This window comes from Lepidochelys olivacea (assembly GCF_965140295.1).
Source record: "Lepidochelys olivacea isolate rLepOli2 genome assembly, chromosome: 25".
NCBI lineage: Eukaryota > Metazoa > Chordata > Testudines > Cheloniidae > Lepidochelys > Lepidochelys olivacea.
The window spans coordinates 18,607,931-18,626,956 of record NC_140435.1 but is presented as its reverse complement, the minus strand read 5'-3'; the positions used below and the strand labels follow the sequence as shown (position 1 = coordinate 18,626,956).

Here is a 19,026-nt window from a genome sequence, read left to right as displayed (position 1 = left end):
TTTTCTTATTGGCTTTGGAATTGTAAGTGATGAGTGACATATCCAAAATATAGTTAGCCTTTTACTTCTGAAATTAGGTATTCCAGGAAACCAAACATGCAAAGAAGATGCTTCTAAAATGGGGGTGATTTACTCTGGCTACTCAGGGATCCAAATTAAGGGATAACTGAGCAATGGGACAGTTCTAGCAGGGGCACTTTTTTTTTTATTCCTTTCCAAACATTTCAGATACCCCTTCATGCCCACGACTTCAGTAACAAATCAACTGCAGAATGCTGCATTAACACTGCAGAAGTTCAAGCAGGAAGCAGCCTCCCCTTAGCATACACACAGAGTAACAGTCATGGACAGGACGCTCGTGATCCTTTGCGTCCATGCTCTTGGCAGGAGGAGGCAGCCAGGTTCAGGAAACTCTGTCTATGAGTATATCGTCATTGCAAATGAAAGGTGTGTTCCTAACTCGGGTTAGCAGCTTGAGTTCATTCGAGCAGCTAATCTGAGTTAAAAGCTGAGTTGCTGGGTCTACACTGCTAGTTTAACCCGAGCAAAGTACACACCACTCTTTGCAGCGAAGATACTCGTAGTCTCTGGTGAGAGATTATGTGAAAGCAGCCAGCGGGCCGGGACTGCAGCCCACACACAACAAAGGCATCCAGAGGAAGAGGCGCTTGTGGTGCTTGGCAAGGAGTACTCACTGCAAAGGCCACTAATCCTGAACCTGGGTATTTCATGTCACGGGGGACCAAGGAGGCCCCCCAGCATGCCTGGGAGGGTCATGACTGTCACCTGCCAAGAAACTGGAGAACCTCAAACAACTTTCACCTTTCAGTTCCCACTTCTTTTCTGTGGTGAGAGCCAGTAATTCAGTGTATTGCAGCTTCCGTCTGACTGTGCAGATACTCCCCAGGTAAATGTTTCTCACTTTCACTCAGGTCAATCCCTCCCTCATGCTGTGCCCATCCCAGAGTTCTCGCCTTGCCTGCTGTCATGTCACATCTTGCTCAAACTCTCCTATAAAGGGGCTCTTTCCAGTGAGGCCTCCCTGGAACCTCACCCTCATGCTGTGATCTCATCCAGCCTCAAGCTAAGCAGGGTTGTACCTGATTGGAACTTAGATAGGAGACCTTGGATGGGAGACCGCCAAGGGAAATCCAGAAATGGTGTCTGTGAGTGGTGCTCTTGTGAGTCAGTACTGAACCAGTGCCTGGGGATGGGAGCGCTGTACTGTTTGGTATGTTATCATTAAGACAGTCATTGTTTGTCTGTGTTGCAGTAACACCTGTAGGCCCCCATCAGGGCTCTGATTCTAGGTGCTGTACAGACACAATGAAAAGATGGTCCCTGTCCCAAGAGTGATGGGAGTTAGTCTGCTTAGGTGCCTGGTGGGATTTTGGTGCCTAAAGACCTTTGAAAACGTGGCCCCATGACCATCAAGTGTTTAGAATGAATACTCTCCCACTTAGTTTTCAGTCCTAGATTGGAATAAAGGGGGGAACAAGCTCTCCTGCTGCTTCAGCTCCCCGTTGGTTTCCCAGCTTTGAAGGAACTAGTCCAGCTGAAGACACAGCTCTCAGGGCACTTGCTAGCTAACCTGACTCCCAAAGGAAGTGAGGTGCAAAAGCTTTTCCACACAGCAAACTGGAAGTGCTCCCAAAGGGAAGATGTAAATACCAGCGCTCGTGCTATTGTAGTGACCGAAAATAAAACAGATGTGTCCTGCGGCACGTGACATAATTCTGGGTCCGGTTCTGTTCAATAGCTTCATCGCTGATTTAGATAATGGCAGAGAGAGTGCACTTATAAAGTTTGCGGATGATACCAAGCTGGGAGAGTTGCAAGTGCTTTGGAGGATAGGACTAAAATTCAAAATGATCTGGACAAACTGGAGAAATGGTCTGGAATAAATAGGATGAAATTCAATAGGGACAAATGCAAAGTACTCCACTGAGGAAGAAACAATCAGTTGCACACATACAAAATGGGAAACGACTGCCTAGGAAGGAGTACCAGGGTAGAGCAATCTAGGGATCATAGTGGATCACAAGCTACTTATGAGTCAACAGTGTAACACTGTTGCAAGAAAAGCAAACATCATTCTGGGATGTATTAGCAGGAGTGTTGTAAGCAAGACATGAGTAATAATTCTTCCACTCTATTCCACGCTGATAAGGGCTCAACTGGAGTATTGTGTCCAGTTCTGGGGGGCCACGTTTCAGGAAAGATGTGGACAAACTGGAGAAAGTCCAGAGAAGAGCAATAAAAATGATTAAAGGTCTAGAAAACATGACCTATGAGGGAAGATTGAAAAAAAAATGATTTGTTTAGTCTGGAAAAGAGAAGACTGAGAGGGGACATAATAACAGTTTTCAAGTACATAAAAGATTGTAAAGGAGGAGGGAGAAAAAATTTTCTTATTAACCTCTGAGGATAGGACAAGAAGCAATGGGGTTGAATTGCAGCAAGGGAGGTTAAGGTTGGACATTAGGAAAAACTTCCTAACTGTCAGGGTGGTTAAGCACTGGAATAAATTGCCCAGGGAGGTGGTGGAATCTCCATCGCTGGGGGTTTTTAAGAGCAGGTTGGACAAACACCTGTCAGGAGTGGTCTAGAGAATACTTTGTGCTACCACGAGTGCAGGGGACTGGACTCTCGAGGTCCCTTCCAGTTCTGTGATTCTAAGATTGAGACACATTTATGATATCTAGCTTGAGCTGACTTCAACAGCTAGATGTTTTCCTGCAATTCTGTAATTAAAAGAGCAGCAGCACCCTTTAACTCCTTAGAGCTGGAGAGAGAGCTCATTGGCGCAGTCTTGGTTTTTGTTTAAAAGATTTTAGGAGATTATAGGAAGTTTAGGCTTCAACGTAGGTTTTCATAGTTTCAAATTTAACAGTAAACAGATTTATTTTTAAAAAGAAAAATGTTTACATAACTGATTTAAATTAAAAAAATCCAAATATGTTTGTTTTATCTAGTGTTATAGTCTCCCACACTGTGTGGGGTTTGGGTGGGGACTTTGGGCCCTGGGGCTTTGGAGACTGCTTGCCTGCTCCTGATTGGGGTATGTAGGCTGGCTTGGTGAAGAGGGGGCATGATGGGAAGTTGAGCTTTGGTATCCGGGAGCCCATACTCTGTGTGGCGGCCAGGAGAGCAGAGTTGCTCCATCGGCTGTTGGGGGTTTGGGGCTGGCTATTCTGGAGGTGAGGGGATTGGGGCGTGAGGAGACCCTGGCCTGGTGGTCGTGGTTGCAGGATGGGATAGACCCTCTCCGAGCAGAGGATCCTGGTCTCAGCTCTTCAACAGCTGATGCTGCGGTGTCTCCCCTGGCCTCCTGGGGCCCGTGGTGGCTGGGCTCTTAATCACTGTGGTGTCTGCACCACCCCTCTGGCGGGACAGGAAGCAGCAGGGGCAGTCTGGGCTGCAGCTCACTGTGAAGGAGTCAGGCCCCTTTCCTGGCCCGCCCCCTCCAGGTTGGGATCACCCCACTAGCCACCCCAGCAGAAGCGGGGATGCCCATGTCAGCCTCCCTGCTATGGGACAATCACAGCAGTGCGGTGGGGGCTCACTGGCCATGCATGTCTCTTGACATGAAACTCAAACGTCCACCCAGGACACTGCCAGAAATTAAAAAAACAAACCCAAAACCCATGCAATTTTTGCAGGGCCTCACCTTTGGGACCTTTGTGCTGTGGCACGGAGTGGCTACTTGTGTGCTCTCCAGGAGAAGCCTGGTGGTGAGGGAGGCAGTCAGTGCATGTGTTCAGAACGGGCTTCCACCTCCAAGTCAGTGGGGGATTCTAGGGACTATGGGTTTTTTGGGGGCCGGGGAAAACAATCGCTGTCTTTACGCAATGTTAAACCACCTCCATGCTGAGGGCATGCCCCTGGGACAGGCATGTGCATGGCCCCTATCCCTGGCTGACTGCCCTGCTGTGGGACTTCACTCCCAAGTGTTGGAGCTGCTGGTACCCTCCAGATATCTGTTTATGGGATTTGGCACATAAGCCCCATCTCTTAGCACAGATTCTGTCCTCTGCTTTCCATTGGGCGCCAAGGTTTCCTGATCTGTGGTTGCCGCTGCGCGCACGCAGTTAAGCTGCTTTCCTGGATGTGTGGCGGGATGTAGAACAACTGTTTCCCCTGCAGAGGACAGGTGCAGACACCGGAGATGTGGGCTTGTTTGCTTTGAATAGGCTTTACCTGGCCCCTGCTGCACAAACGGCTGGGTTGGCTGAGCCAGGAGAGCAGGCTGGTAAGGGGGTTGCTTTAGCACATGTCTGAATTCAGTTGAGCTTTACTCTTGTGCATTCGAGCGAATGCGTTGTTGTCGGAGGCTCTGTGGAGGGGAGGCAGCATAGAACGTGGTCTCCCTCCGAGTGTGTGTGTGTGTGGGGGTGTTGTGGGGGGGCACTTAGATAGCGCACCACTGTGGAAGAGCAGACACCCAGGCTGAAGGGAAGATGTCAGGGTAAGTCATCTGGTTAACGGCACCCCCACGCCTTACCCTCATGGAGCTGTGGGATCCTCTGTCCGGAGAGACTCCTTGCACCACTGTTGGTGTTTGCCTCCTTGCATCCCCTTCGAAAACCAATGGGGCATGTTTCTCCCTCCCCCATCCTGACTCAAGCATAGAGGTGCTTTGTTGTGCCTAAAGCTTTGTGCTGGGATTCCCGGGGATGTGGTAGGTGCTTTGTTCCCCTAACCCCAGTGCGCCTGTTCTCCATGCTGCTCCAGGGTTCTCTGCTGGGACTTACCCTCCACGGCAGAGGAGAAACTGGCACATTCCTTGGCAGCTTGCACCCTTCCTGGCATGCAGCAGCTGCACGGCGCTGCTCAGACCCCCTGCTGCTGGGGCACTTGCCACCGCTTTGCTGACTCTTGGCTGTCCCCCCACATCAGGCAGAGTTCAGAGGGGCGAGGGGCAGAAAGCTGAATTTAATCCTCTCCTTCTTTATGTTGTGGAGTATGAAGTAATATTTTCCTGGCTGGAGCTGGCTGAGTTCTGGAAGCGAGAGCTCTGTTCCGCTCGGCGGCTGCCATGCCAGGACAGCGTGAACTCGCGGTGCCCTTGCCTGGGCCGCAGCACTGTGGTTTGAGATGTGCCTTTCCTTCCACCGTACCACCGGCTTGCTCACATTCATCGTGTTCTTCTGGCATCGAGATTCTGGGATCCAAAACAGGTCAGAGCTTCTGCAGTTCTCAGTGGCGCTCCAAAGTGGCTCCCATCCTATAGCTTAGGATTTCTTGCAAAGTGGGGCAATTTTAAACAGTTTGCTGTAGCCCCCTCAATCAGAGAGGAAGGAGGGTGCCGTGGTTCGGGCTTATGCCCTAGGACATGGGAGACCTGGGTTCCAGCCCTTGCTCTGCCCCAGACTCCCTGTTTGACTAAAGCCGCTCGGAGCACTGGGGATAAGGACACTGATAAATACCTTGCAGATTGTGAGGCGCTCAGATGCTGCTGTAGTGGGAGTCAGGTGGGGCTGGACAGCGGTTTCCTCACCGCCCCAGTGCCGGGGCTCAGAGGAGGATTTCACTCTGGTGTTTTAAAGGTGCACTTTTATCGCAGTAGCCCCATAGGGGCCTCGTTGGGCCAGGTGCTGTTCAGACACATAGTACAGGATGGTCCTGCCCAAAGAGCTCGTGATCAGTCTGTGCAGATTACGACCTGCTGCTCACCTCACAAAGCTGCCTGTGCAGGGGAGCTTTCTGTTCACGCTGTTTCACAGGGACAGCAAAGTTGCAGGATTACTGCAGGCTTCACTCTGCAGAGGCCTCAAGCAGCAGGTAGGGAGTCTGCACTTGGATATTGTGTGTGCTGTTTAACTGCTCTGGGTGTGTGACAGCCTCCCCGGCCAGAGGGGAATAGGGACTGCAGGCACGTCAACCAGTGGAGGGAAAGGTTCGCTGTATCCTCCACTGAAATGCTGCTGTGCAGCTCCGTACCCTGCACCCAGGGGACTCACAAGGGCTCTCCCTCTGCCTGCCACGGCGCCCCAGGGAGCTTCTCTTCCCCTTCTGCCGGGGTGGAAACACACTGGTGTGTCACAGGGCGGCTGTGCTTAAAATGCAGTCCTGGAAATGGCCTGCTTCGTGGTGTGCCGGTGGCCTGGGTGTGAATCTGGCATCTAATCAGCAGAGAGATTCCAGAGGAAGTGCCTCCCTGCAGTGGGTTGTCCCCTCCCACACCACCTGCATGCACAGTCTCCCAGGTCCTAGGTTTGGAGCCAAAGTTCTGGCAGGACTTGGCGCCTTGGTTAAAGTCACACGCCCAGATCCAAACGAACCGGGGAGCCTTGCAGTAAGGCCAGTCTGCGTGGCTCCGTCACTACCCGCATCCAGGCTGATGGCAGCAAGGGATCCCCCACCATTTGGCGCTCGGGAGATGCCCATAGGGATGGGGTATAATGGGTGGCCCGTGAGGCCAGAGCTGAGGAGGCCTTAGGAGAGCCAGCCGCTGCAGGGGCACGCTGTCTTACCACTTCTCCCATGCCAAGGAGCCACTGTTGGGAATTAAACCCAGGAGGGCAAACCCAGAGCGCCTCTCTGGAGTGAGAGGTGTCGGTCCTGTGACAGTCTGTGGTTTGATTGGCTTAGAGGGCCAGCCTCAACCAATCGGAAGGCCCCCTCGTTTGGAAGAGGAAGCTCCTTTGTAATGAAACAGTGTGTTGTGAATTGCCCTGTCGCCCCATGTCTGGGGCGGGGGGGGCTGTGGATGCCACCCCATGGCCCTGTGTCTCGGGTTTACCAGGTTGTCATGTGAGGGGTCACAATGGGAAGAGGAATGGGCGGTGCCAGCAAGCATCCCTTGGGTGGAACTAACGATCCCAGAGGAAGAACTTGCAGTTCTGGCATGAACCTGGCCTAGCTGCAGTTAGGATGAGGCTGGCTGTGGTGGAAGCCTCGTTTGGGGTCCTGGGACAGATGCTGCTGGTTGGTGAGGCCAGCTGTAGATGCAGAGTGTCTTTTGCGTGACTTTTGGCCACTGGTGAATCATGAGCCTGTAGTCACAGAACTCAACAGCTAGGGAAGAACCGGCTCCTTCTAGGACCTGCCCCTGGGCGATGGTATGGCTGGGGTTTGCATGGAACATCATCGGCCCCTTTGGGGGCATCAGACTAGGGCAGAGCTTTGGGGGCATGAAATCCTAGACTGTGCCATGCAGACCGGGAAAGAGTCTCGGGGCCAGACGTTAAGGAAGGGAACGTCAGGACCCGAGGGTCCCAGACCCTCAGCTCTGCACCAACTACATTAAGAATTCGCCCAGGTTCCCATGTGGGGGAGAGTTGGAGGTTTTGACAGGGGCAGTCTCCTTCCCCCAGCTGCACTTGGTGCGATGCAGTGGGGTTATCGCTGGGGAGGGTGGCACTTTGTCAGCCTGGTTCAGGTTTTGAATCTAACAGAACTCGCAGGTACCCAGCTCCTGGCTGAGAGGAGCCTTCACTTCGCTTAGCGGGAAGAGGGTGCAGATCGCTGCCAGACAAGTGAACTCATGGTTACAGACATTCTCCCCCTCACCTTATTTGCAGAGTCTTTCATGGCCATCACCTTGCTGTTTCCTACCCACCGTGTCTCCTCCTTGTGCGTCAGAACCCTGTCTGTTTCATAACCTGTTGGCCGCCACAGGTCTGATGATACAAAGTGGGGGGGGCCTTATAGAAGGTAGAAATGGGGTCTCTGAGCTGCATGCCCACTTGTTCTTGGGTCTGTGGAAGCTGGTTAACCTCTCTATAGCTGTCCTCGTCTGTGAGCTGCTGTGTTAACTCCCAGTCTGTAAAGCACCCTGAGACCTGCACGCATACAGAGGGGTGCTCCAAGGCTTCAAGCCAGTTCCCGCAGGATTAGAACAAAAGCACCAGCAGCTTTCAGTGGGGCTGGCATCGGAGTCCAGAGGGGGGATGTTCAGGGTTTGAGATGTCCTGGGTCCTGGTGAACGTAACACAGCTGTCTTGTCTGTGTACCAACATGGAGCCTTTGGGTGTGAGTAACTGAGTGGTTTGTCATTCTTTCTCCCAGGGTTCCCAAAGCCTGTGTCAGGAAAGCGCTTGGATTTGGGCAGAGAGCTAATGCTGTTCTGGGGCTGGAGTGGAGCTCATTGCTTTTGAGAGCAAAGGGGAAATGGGGTGTGGTGCTTGGAAAAAGGTGTCTGTAAACACCCCCCTGCCCCAGTGATACCAGATATCCAGGGTGCTCTTGCGGCCGCATGACAGTAACTTGGATACTCTGTTGGGCGCAGAGGCTGAGTTGTCTTGGGGAAGCTGGAGGCAGCTGGTGTCTGGATAAGTCCCACATGAGTGAGCACAGAACCCTGAAGGGGAAATGGTAAGAGCTGGACGTGGGACTGGCGCAGTGAGGTCTGACTGGGCCCATCAGTCTGACGAGCTCCTGGGATCAAAATCCTGACCCTGAGCGGGACTCTTGTGGGTTCAGAATGAGCTTTCTGCTCTCACCAGGAACTTGGTAACTGACTGACACTTTGATGTTACCACATCATTCATTTGGTGTCCCTGCATACTAACCCAGCCCAGCTGGGGGCCAATGGCCAGCCCCAAACAGACCCATCTCTCTTGGTCAGTAGCAGCTCTGCAAAAACACATGGCTTTCTCACAGGGCAAATTTAAAACATCCATGCATTTCTAATTATGGGACGGAGCCTCCTCGTGCCTCCATCTCAGCAGCGTTTGTTTACTCCTAAAAATAGCTCTGGCTTTTGCTAGCTGGGTTCGTGCTGGGGGCTAATCAGATGCCCGCTGTCGAACGGGCTGGTTCCTGTGACCTTCAGAAGTGCTGCTCCGAATGCTGTCAGCGTGACTCCATAGAGACGGGGATGTGCCATCTGAGCGCACCTCGCACAGTCTCCACTGCTCCTGTAGCACCCGGAGGTTCAGGCAGGGTCAGGGCTCTGTTCTGCTGGGCACTGGGTGAAGGGAAAAGGGGGTGTGGAGATGGTTCCTGCCCAGAACGCCCTGGGCCAGCACCGTAGCCATTCTGCACTCCCTCCGTGGCTGGCTTCCAAGCTTGTGCGCGTCTTCTGCCTGCAAAGAGAACTTGTCCGACGCCAGGGTCGGAGGGCCAGTGAAATCTGGAACCCTGGCAGGAGCTGGACTCAGTGCAGATGGTGAGCAGCTGGAGGAGCTAACTAAGAACAACAGCAAAGGGAACAGAAACCAGAAGTAATGCAGAAACAGAAGCCATGCAGTAATGTCCCGTGGGAAGGCAGGGAGCCCTGTCACTTGGGACACAGACTGCTCAAGACGGCCCCTAGGAATAGAGCGAGCCTGCACTACAGTGGGGGGGGGGGGGGGTGGGCCCTGCTAGGAGTCCTCCCTCTCCAGGTTAGCTAATTCAAAAAGCAGAAACCTCAGCAGCCATAAATGGGGGCTAGTCCCTTCCCCAGCACAGTAGCTGGGGGCCAAAGCTACCTAGTGGAGCATGGCGATTAAAGGGCCAAATGTGCTTTAGCTGTGGGGACGCTGCTGGCTGCAGCCCATGTGCCCTGCCACAGCATATCTGGTCTGCAGTGCAAATGTTTGCAGCTGTCAGATGCCAACAGGCTGCAGGTGGGTGGCTCCAGGCTGCTCCTGCCTCCCCTCTGCATCCTGAGAGCATGTGGGTCCTGCAGGCTTTGTTCTAACACACATCTTACGATCGGCTTAAAGCCAGATTAGTTAAACGTGTGCCGGCTAGCTTCATTTAGCTTGTGCCAGGAAACGTATTGATGCAAGGACTCAAGTGGTTATCCCACTTACTGGGTAGCTGCCCCTCTGTCCCCTCCCACCTGGAGCACACCCCCTTTGTGGTGGGATCCCATAATTCTGCCATGCTTGGCCAGGGCCTGGGCTGCAGTCCCCTGCGATCGCTGGCTGAGACCCTGCAGCTCTCTTCCCACCGGGAGCACTGCCCGTGGTTCACACGGTGGCCAAGCACAGCGGTCCTTAGCTAGAACCAAAGCATTTTGAAGCCACCAGACTGGACACGGAGCTGTTGCCTGGCCCCTTCCTTGCCTGAGAGGGGCTTTTAACCCTTTAGGGTTCTTCTGTGTGCCAGGCTTCCAGCTTTGGCAAAACCAGCCTTGTCAGAGGCAGGATCCTTGATGCTAACAGCTGCCCCTTTGTCTTTCAGTTGGGTGCTGAAGGATGCTTATCTAGATCTGTTGTGTTGCTTTCCTGTTTAGGTAGCTCAATAACGTGGCCAATACGAACACCCCTGAGTTACACAGGACTGTAACTTTACCTCCCTGCCCAGGTTGTGTGCATGCAGATAACCCGACCTGCTCCTGGGGGTGGCTGCAAGAGGAAGATGGAGCTAGTGTCAGATGGCTTCTGGCATGGACCTCTCAAAAGCAGCTTGAGTAGCTAATAGGAATGGCATCTGGAATTCCCAAAGACATTGAAGACTGGAGGAATTCCGATTTGAACTGCTCTCGGTAGCTGCAGACATTCTAGTGCCACTATCGGTTTTGATTCAGCTGCATGTCCTGTAGAAACGCCGCGTCTTACCCCGAGGGAAGCGGAGTCAAATGGGAAGCTTGGGCACAGCTGGTTGGAAGTGCTGTATGGGTGTGTGGGCATGCCATCGTTTCTCATTGGACTCAAATGATTGACATCTATTCTCTCCAAATTAAAATGCTGTTAAAAGTTTGTTCCTTTTGGCTGCTTTCTGGGTCAGGCAGGCCCCATGTTCTTCTGCTCTTTGTATTTTTGAATCACTTAAAGGCAACTGGTGGCTCTCAAATTTGAGTAGAGTTGAGGGCGTTAACAATTCATTTCTTCCTAACTCCCTCCCCCCTCACCTCCCTCTGTCCAAGAAAAATCTCCTCTCCCCCACATCGCAGGCACTCGCCTGCACTAGGTATCCAGCAGCAGAAGTGGTTTTGCTTCAACCTAATCTTTGAACCTCTTCTGTGTGGCAGCTGCCAGGCATTTGCTGAGCCTGTAGACTACAGGTGCAGAGACTTAGGCCACGTCTACGCTCTGGACCCTGCAGCTGGACTGGTGTAGCACCCTAGCGTGGTGATGCCCGACGGTGATGAAAGGGGTTTTTCCATCACCGGTGATGATCCACCTTTCCAGGTGTTCGGTGGAAGAATTGTTCTGCTGATACAACCCCATCTGCACTGGGGGTTAGGTTGGCATAGCTACGGCTGTGGCTATGTCGATGTAACTTTTCTGTGTAGGCCAGGCCTTCGTGGTGGTGATCTCCAGAGATTTCTTAGTGCACAGGAAAACATACATTTGTGAAACGTGTATTCCGTTTGACACAAGAAGGAAATTTGGTGTCAGGTTCTGGGTGGCTTGGAGGGCTCCTTTATCTGTTTGTAAACGTTGCTGTGTAAAAGATCATGCAAACAGGAAAACAATGAATTACTTTTCACAAAGTGCTATCAAAGAGAGCAAACTGCAGACAGGCAAACAAGGCCCTGTGTTCTCTTTGTCTTGCAGTTACCTTGGGGTTGCAAGTCCCAGGCAACAGAGTGATCCTGCAGTGAGCAGGGGCTTCTCTCATGCTTTTGCAGTTTATGGAGCAAGTCAGTCCCATGCTCTGATGTTCCTGTGCTTGGGATCCAGGTGTCAGTAAAGGACTGACTTGATTGCCTAGTGCCTGGAGTTTGTTTTACTGAAGTGGTTAGCATGGCGGGAGCCGTTTGGATGTTGGGGGCATGACAGGAAGGGCCATGCTCTGGAGCATTTGGCCATGACCTAACAGACCCTCGTTCTTCCCCCTTCCAGGTTCTGGGAAGAGAAGCGGGAGCACACACCATGCTTGGCTGGAAACACGCTGTCCCCTCGCCCTACGGACCCTGACACACCTGCCCCCTTCTAGGACTGCAGAGCCCTGAGCTGCCCCTTTCTTTGCTGCATGCCCAGTCACGAGTGCTGGATTATGTTCGTCGCATTCTCCCTCTGCTCCATCATTTGGTTGAATCGTGGCTTCAAGTTAAGGAAAAGGGGCTGCACTGCAGCGTGCGTGGGCGGGGCTGTCCTCACCAGGCTTTGCTCATCCTGGCTCGTGCAAAGATGTTAAACCCACAAAGAATGGTGGAGGGCGAGAGCAGTGCCTGAGCCCCCTCCCCGCCTCTCCACGTCCCGAGCAGCTGGCCCCGGCACCAGCTGCCCTGTGCAGCAGAGAAGATGGGCAGCACCGAGGGCTTTCAGTACCACGCACTCTACCAGTACTGCAAAGAGCGTGACGAGGACATCGACCTGCTCCCCGGGGACGTCCTGGTGGTGAGCAAAGGAGCCCTGCAGGCCCTGGGCTTCAAAGATGGAGACGAGCAGACGCCCAACCAGATTGGGTGGATCCCAGGCATCAATGAGCGCACCAAGCAGAAAGGGGATTTCCCTGGCACCTATGTGGAGTATATTGGGCCCGTGAAAATCTCCCTCCCTTCCCAGAGACCCAGGGTGCAGAGACCGCTGCCAGCGACTCCTGGGGCCAGCACCTCCCGCATGCAGGAGGTGCTGGAGCAAGGTAAGCCCTACCCTGCACAGCAGGGTCTCACTAAGGTGAAGGTATAAGGAAGTACGGCTTTTCTGCCTCCTCCTGGCCTGCAGAGGCTCCTCCTCTCCAGTGAGGTTGAGAGTGGAACATGCTGTGGGGTGCTCTAGTGGTTAGAGCAGCAGGCAGGGGGCCAGGACTCCTGGGTTCCAGTCCCAGCTGTAGGCCCTCATGTGCTCAACCCCCTGCCCCGCCCCTCCTTAGCAAATTGAGACTGCGCCTTCCAGGGCTGCTGAGGGTTAATCCGCTTGTGTGGAGCCTGCTGGAGGTGCTGATCGTGTAGATGCATTCGTGATAAAATCCCCACCTCTGGGGAGGTGTGGGCTGGGCCCCCCCTGCCGCTGTTGCTCAGCTGCGGTTTTACTCTCACAGCTCAGGCTGGGTGGTATCATGTGAGCTCTTTCCCTCACCCCATGGCCTCTAATCCCAGACAGGCCCAGAGATGCAGGCATCCAAGGGGGGCTGTGTCAGATGCAAGTCCTGGGATGGATTTCCATCCTGCTGAAGCACCCTCCCTCCCAGTGCTGCTGCACCTGCATCCCATGCCAGCCACAGGAGCCGTCGTGTGCACCCAGCCCCCGGCCTTGAGCTTGTGCAGGTGCTAAATAGCCTCTCTGACCAGGCTGTCCTGAGTACGCTGCCCAGCCAGTCGTGAGTCACCCCCCCGTGGTTTTCAGCTGCGTTTGAACTTGGTCAGCCGCAGTGTGCCCCAGCCACCCAGTGCAGGGCAGTTGGCCAGCCCCTAGGCAGCATGTCCTGCCCCATGCGGTGCTGTCTGTGTGCGAGGGCCCTGCACACGAGGACTGTGATGGCACACTCCGGGCGTGGGCACAGTGTGCATGCCCGGGCGTGCAGGGCTGTATGACCTGACCATGCTGCTCTGTGTCTAGCCAAGAGCACAGAAGGAAGTTTTTCTGTTAATCCTGGCGAGGCCCCAACTGTGGGGGTGGGGAAGGCGGTGTGGGGGGAGGAGGATGGGGTAGATGGAGGTCCTGCGGGGGGGGGAGGTCGGGGGGGAGGACAGGGAAGGTGCGGGTCCAGCGCGGGGGAAGGCGGTATCGGGGGAGGACGACAGGGAAGGCGGGGGTCCGGTGGGGGGGGGAGGTGGAGGGGAAGGTAGTGTAGAGGGGGGAGGACAGGGAAGGTGGGGGTCCCGCGTGGGGGGAGGAGGACGCGGAAGGCGGGGGTCCGGTGGGGGGGGAGGTGGAGGGGAAGGTAGTGTAGAGGGGGGAGGACAGGGAAGGTGGGGGGTCCAGCGGGCGGGGGAGGATGGGGAAGGCGGGGATCCGGTGTGGGGGAAGGAGTAGAGCAGCTGTGGGCCCCCATGGCGCAGCAGAGCATGTCTCGTTGGGGAGAGGGCGCAGCAAGGGGCATGGGGGACAACACCCCCTGCAGCAGGAATTCAGGTTCCCGCTGACCCTCGGAGCGCTGCCTTTCCGTGCGCTGGGTGCTGCCCCGTTCCGCAAAGCTGCTTCTGTTCTGCCAGCAGCGCCTGTGTGGGCAGGGGCCGTGCGGCTCTGGGTGGCAGGAGAAAGATCCGTGGCCCGATGACTCCTGCTCACAAGCTGCAGGTCCACGGGCTTCCCTCCAACCCAGGGCTCGTTCCACATCGGGTGTGCTGGCCTCATTGGCCCGCAGGCCTCGCTCTCCTCGTGAGGCAGCGCGGCCTCCCTGTCCCCAGCAGGCCTGGCGGAGGTGCGCTCGGCCAGATGGCCCTTGCGCTCCGCGCCGGACGAGCAGGTCAGCCCAGGGGTGCTGGCTGGGGCTGTGCGATGGGGTGGAATGTACGGGACCAAACTCCTGGCCTATTCTGGCTGGAAAAGGGGCCAGAAATACGGCCCGTGCCTCCAGACCGGGGAGTGCTGGACCCTTTGAGGACCAGGACTCGGCCGGCGCTCTGACGCGTCCCTTCGGGCTGGCCCCAGCCTGTAGCCAGAAGAGAGCGTGTGCGCCCAGATCCAGGGAGTTCTGGCTGCTCTCCACATCTCAGCATGGGGCTGTATTTGAGTTGAAACAGGAAGGTGAAGGAAGGTCCGGGGAAGCAGCTCTGAAATTCCTCATGCACTCTAAAGGGGCCGTTCATCTCCTCCTCCTCCTCCTCCCCTGGTGAGCAGCTCTGCAGAGGGAGACTCATTTCAGACTTGCGAGGGCACTTTATGCCCAGCAGGGCGGGGCAAATGGTTGGAGATTGAGACAAACGTCTTGTGAGAAATCCGTCTTTAGGAAGAGGCCGTGGTAGGATTGGTCTGTCGCACGCGTCGCATCACTGCGGAGCCCCGTCGTCTGCTCATTAACCATCTCGGTAATTGTACTGTGGGGGGCTGGAGCTGGGGGCTCGGAGCCGGGATTCCTGGGCTCTGTTCCAGCTCTGCCACTGGCTCAGGGTGGACAAGCCCCTTACCCCCGCCCCCCTCCTTGCACCTGTGTGAGGCGTGCCTGTGGGGAGAGGGTAAGTGACTGGGGGTGAAAGGCGCTCATGGGCACAGGGGCTTTGGTGGTAGCAAGGAGATAAGGGGGCTGTTTTCATCACACTGCATCTGGTGTGAGCGGCAGCCCCCGGAGTGAGGTGGCTTAGCCGGTGTTTGCGGTCTGTGAGGCGCGCGCGTGCGGAAAGGGTACCTCGGGAATGTTTCCGCTGCTGCCGTGTGAGCCGCCGTGGTCCCTCCCCAGCCTGGAGATGCTGGCGGCTGCTGCTTTCTGAAGCAGCACACTCCAGGCCGGCCACGTGGGGAGTCTCTGCAGTTGCCCTCTGGAGCCCTTCCAGTCGCTCTGGGAGCCTTGTGCAGTCCCAAGCAGCTCTAAGTCTGGCTCTCTCCGGTAGCGGCCTGGGCTGTGCCAAGCTCCCCAGAGTCCGGCTTCCGGCCCTGAGCCGTGCTGCAGCCTGATGCACATTCCTCCTTAGAGCGCCTCCAGAAGGCCCCTCAGTGATGCAGCCCTGTTCTTAAGCCATTTGATGAGATTAATAGCCCCTGGGTGTGATTCCCAGTGACGCCATCCCTGCACTTCAGTGGGGGATGGGGGCTTTAACCTGCCTTTCACTTGCTCCATGTATTCTATGGCTGTGCAAGGCCTGACCCCCCCAGTAGAGCAGCCCCGAGGGGGCTCTGAGTTACACTGCTTTCTGCGGCCCATAAGCGCCTAGGGGAGCAGAGAAAGCTGCAATGCAGCAGACTGTGGCTATGCCCCCTATGCTGAGGGCTGGGAGCAGAACCCCTGCACCTTCTCCATGCAATTGGGGGAGATCCCTGCGCAGGGATGGCCTTGGGGAGCTGTGTGTACCCACTTTAAGGCTCCTTTGTGTTGCCTGATCTCCACTGCAACTCTCCCTTCTTGCTTTTCACTCACCCTCACATCTGGGATTGGGAGCGTCAGGGACTGGAATGTGAGCACTGCATCCTGTCTCCTGAGGCCTGCCCCAGAGTGGTGGGCTCGGTAACATTAGTGGGGTCCCTGCAAGATTCACAGCAGCTTTGGAAACGGTCAGGTGCCAACAAACGTCTCCGGGGCACATTGGACTCTTGAGAGGATTCCGGCACGGGCATGACGGTGGAGACGCCTCTGAAGTCTGCGTATCGGGTCTAGTGGCACCATTGGCAGCATCCTCGTTGTGAGTGCAGAGGGTAACCTGTCCGTGTCGCAGGAGTTCAGGTGTTGTGGGGCTGCAGAGCAGAGCCCCCCCTGGGGTCACCACCCCAGAGCCCACTTAGTGCCACCCAGCCTGGGCACTTGGTCTCTGCCTGTCCCACGTTCTGTCGTAGGCAGCTGGCAGGACTGCAGTGCCCTCCTGGACTGAACTAGCCCCTTACAAAGAGCCCTGCAGAGACACAGTACTGAGCGACTGGAGAGCTGCGCTGACCTCTTTCCTGAGAACACAGCGGGCATGGTTGGGGGCTGCCCCTCTCTCCCCTCCTGGCCTTAAAGCTTAGCCAAGGAGCCCAGATGAAGGGTCACAAGCAGTTCCTGGTCTGGGGCGAGGGACCAGTGTCTGAAATGGGCAACCAGGTGACAAGTGGCGGCCACCCCAGGATCCTCTAAGCAGCCGCCCTGCCCCAGGTGAATGCCCAGGGCTCAGTGTGGCTATGTCCTGGCGGGCAGTGAGCGTTTCTGGCTAGGGACTGTATGTGGGAGTGCCCCCTCCGCCCTTGCTGCAATGCTGATGGCCGCAGGAGGCGGGTCCTCAGCCAGCCAGGACCCACCGCCTGGAAGGACTCCAGAGGGAGGGGCCTTGTGTAGCTTGGGCTCGGGGTGACGCTGCAGCTCTGGACCTACCTGGTGACTGCTTCAGCTGAATGCAGGGAGCCTGGGTGCCCAGGAGGGCCAGAGAGACGAGCCCTACTGTGACCCTGCATTCATAGCTCCTGAGCATGAGAGCTTGTAGCCAGGAACCTTGAGTCTCTCTCACATGTGGTGAGTTGCTGGGTCTGCCTGCATCTCACAGGCCAGGAGCTGAGGGCAGGGCTTGCCCTGGGAGAGTCTCTGCAGCAGCCCCAGGTTGCAGTCTGGATGGCACACTAATGGGCATGGCTTAGCATTCGTGCACAGAACACAATAGCTTGTCTGGGACTGCCAGTAACCCTGGCCCTGGGGCCGAGGCTGGTTTGGCGCCAGCAGCATGTGGGTGCACTGAGGGAAGGCGGGCAGTGCCTTAAAGCCCCTACATCTTGCAGAATCCAGCTTTCCCATGGGTCTAAATCTCCCATTTCTAGCCCTGATGCTTCCCGGGTCCAGGAGTGAGGAGCCAGAGAGCTCTGAGAGCTGTTCATGGAGCTCGTAACAGTAACAGACTGGGTGAAGCCAAGCACTAGCCCCCATAGTCTGGATGGGCTGGGAGCCTGTGGAAGTGTGTTCGGGTCTGGCAAACATCCTGACACACCCAGGTTCTGACTCAGTGACTGTGATGGGCATGTTCCCAAATAGTCACTGTGTTCTTCATCTGTAACCAGCTTCGTTCCCAGAGCCCTGCCCATGGGGCCTTTTCTTATGTGAAGGAAGAAGCCCTACGGTAACGCACTGTTTGGCCCTGGGATGGCTGTGCCACGCAGCTGCAGGGCCTGCAATTCAGCAGCCTTCTGCTTGCATCCCTGATGTGGCCGGGCTGTCCAGCACCACTGCAGGGCCCAGCATGCTTGGGGATTTCACGCTGAGACCTGTAATCTCTGTGGCCTGCTTCCACACTGAAGAGGGAGGTTCCAGACATCAGTTCTCTGGGAGCTGGCAAATTGGCATGGTGTGACCCCTCTGCGTACCCAGCAGACATCGCGATTAACGTGCCCAAGCATAGCACTGGAGCAGGGTTTCCTGACTCGCTGCTGAGCATGTGTGTGGAGACAGGCTCCTGTTAGCTACAGTCCAGACACTAAGCAGAAGCAGGGACAGTCTTGGAACCCTACAGTGCTGCCGTGGCCTGAAGCAGGGCCTTGGTGTGTGTGTAGCAGTCGTATGATCAATTGGTATCTGCGGTCAGGGCAGGGGGGTGGGGGTCTCCTGACTGATCCTCCAGCCTCTGGGAAGGGTGAGGGGGGACCTGGGCCTGGGTCTCTGCAGGGAGTGCTGAGTAGCAGCTCCTGCCTGCAGGAGGCAAAGGGCCAGTTTCCATGTTTAACAAGCAATCAAGGGCAGGAATGTGCTGACATGGCATTCTCTCTGGATCTGAGGATTAAGCCTGGCTCCCTGCAGCCAGCTCCTCCCCCCACTCCCCAGATCCGCCAAGCCCCCCCTTAGCAGCCAGGGCCAGGCACTAGATCTGGGCCTGGAAGGTTTGGATGCTGCATTAACCCTTCCTGTGCCTGGTTGGGTCAGTCTGGCAGGAGTTCGAGTTTCTCTCCCCCTTGGCTGGGACTGGGTTAATTCTCGCAGGGCGCGTGGCTCTAAGGAGTGAAGTAGGGGAGGGTTTTATCCTTCCCCAGTACGTCCCCCTCCCTCCTGCCATTGCATAATTTTGCTAGATTAAAACTTCCCACCAGTGAGCCCTGGCTACCGGGAGAGACGCAAACCGCACCCTGAGGATCAGCTGGCCTGGGATCTGACCCAGACCCAGCCTGGGCTGTGCTTAGTCGGCGACACAATGGGGCTGGTTCCTCTGAGTGTCTGGTCCAGTCCGGTTCTGTCGCGGGGTGCGTACGTGCCTCGCCACCGCTTCCTAAACGCCTGAGCTTCAGGAAATTATATCCCTGCTTGCAAAAGAATTGTAGCATTGCTCTCTGCCAGGAAGAGGCTGGAGCAGCTCTGGCTCCACATGGCCCCTCTCTCCTCCCCCTGCCCCAAGTCAGCCTGCCCTAAGTGGAAAATAACTTAGCCCTCCCCTGAGCACCAGCCCCACCCTGGGGGCCCTCCCTGCCATCCTTCCCCCAGCCCTCCATCGGCGGGCGGGGGCACCTCCCAGGCCCTTGGCTCACTGCTAGCATGAGGCCAGCCAGAATCAGTGCCTGGTTGCGCCAGGTCCTGGACAGGCAGGAGGAGAAGCTCCCTGACCCAAGGGCTTGCCCCCAGGGCACTGGGTGGGCTGTGGTACCTTGGCTTGCTGAGTCCCTG

At 55.9% G+C, this 19,026-nt stretch overlaps 1 protein-coding gene across 3 annotated transcripts in view; it reads left to right on the top strand.

Annotated features, from left to right (window-relative positions):
* Positions 1-19,026, top strand: part of PIK3R2 (phosphoinositide-3-kinase regulatory subunit 2) — a 37,684-nt gene that overhangs the window by 3,699 nt on the left and 14,959 nt on the right. For 2 of the 3 annotated variants that reach the window (XM_084614889.1, XM_084614890.1), the window contains exon 2: positions 11,727-12,468. In XM_084614889.1, coding sequence (XP_084471015.1) covers positions 12,129-12,468 — 340 coding nt within the window. In that variant the 5' untranslated portion in view covers positions 11,727-12,128. Of the gene's footprint in view, positions 1-11,726; positions 12,469-14,711; positions 14,798-19,026 lie in introns of those variants that run through there. The other variant, XM_084614891.1, reaches the window with a different exon arrangement.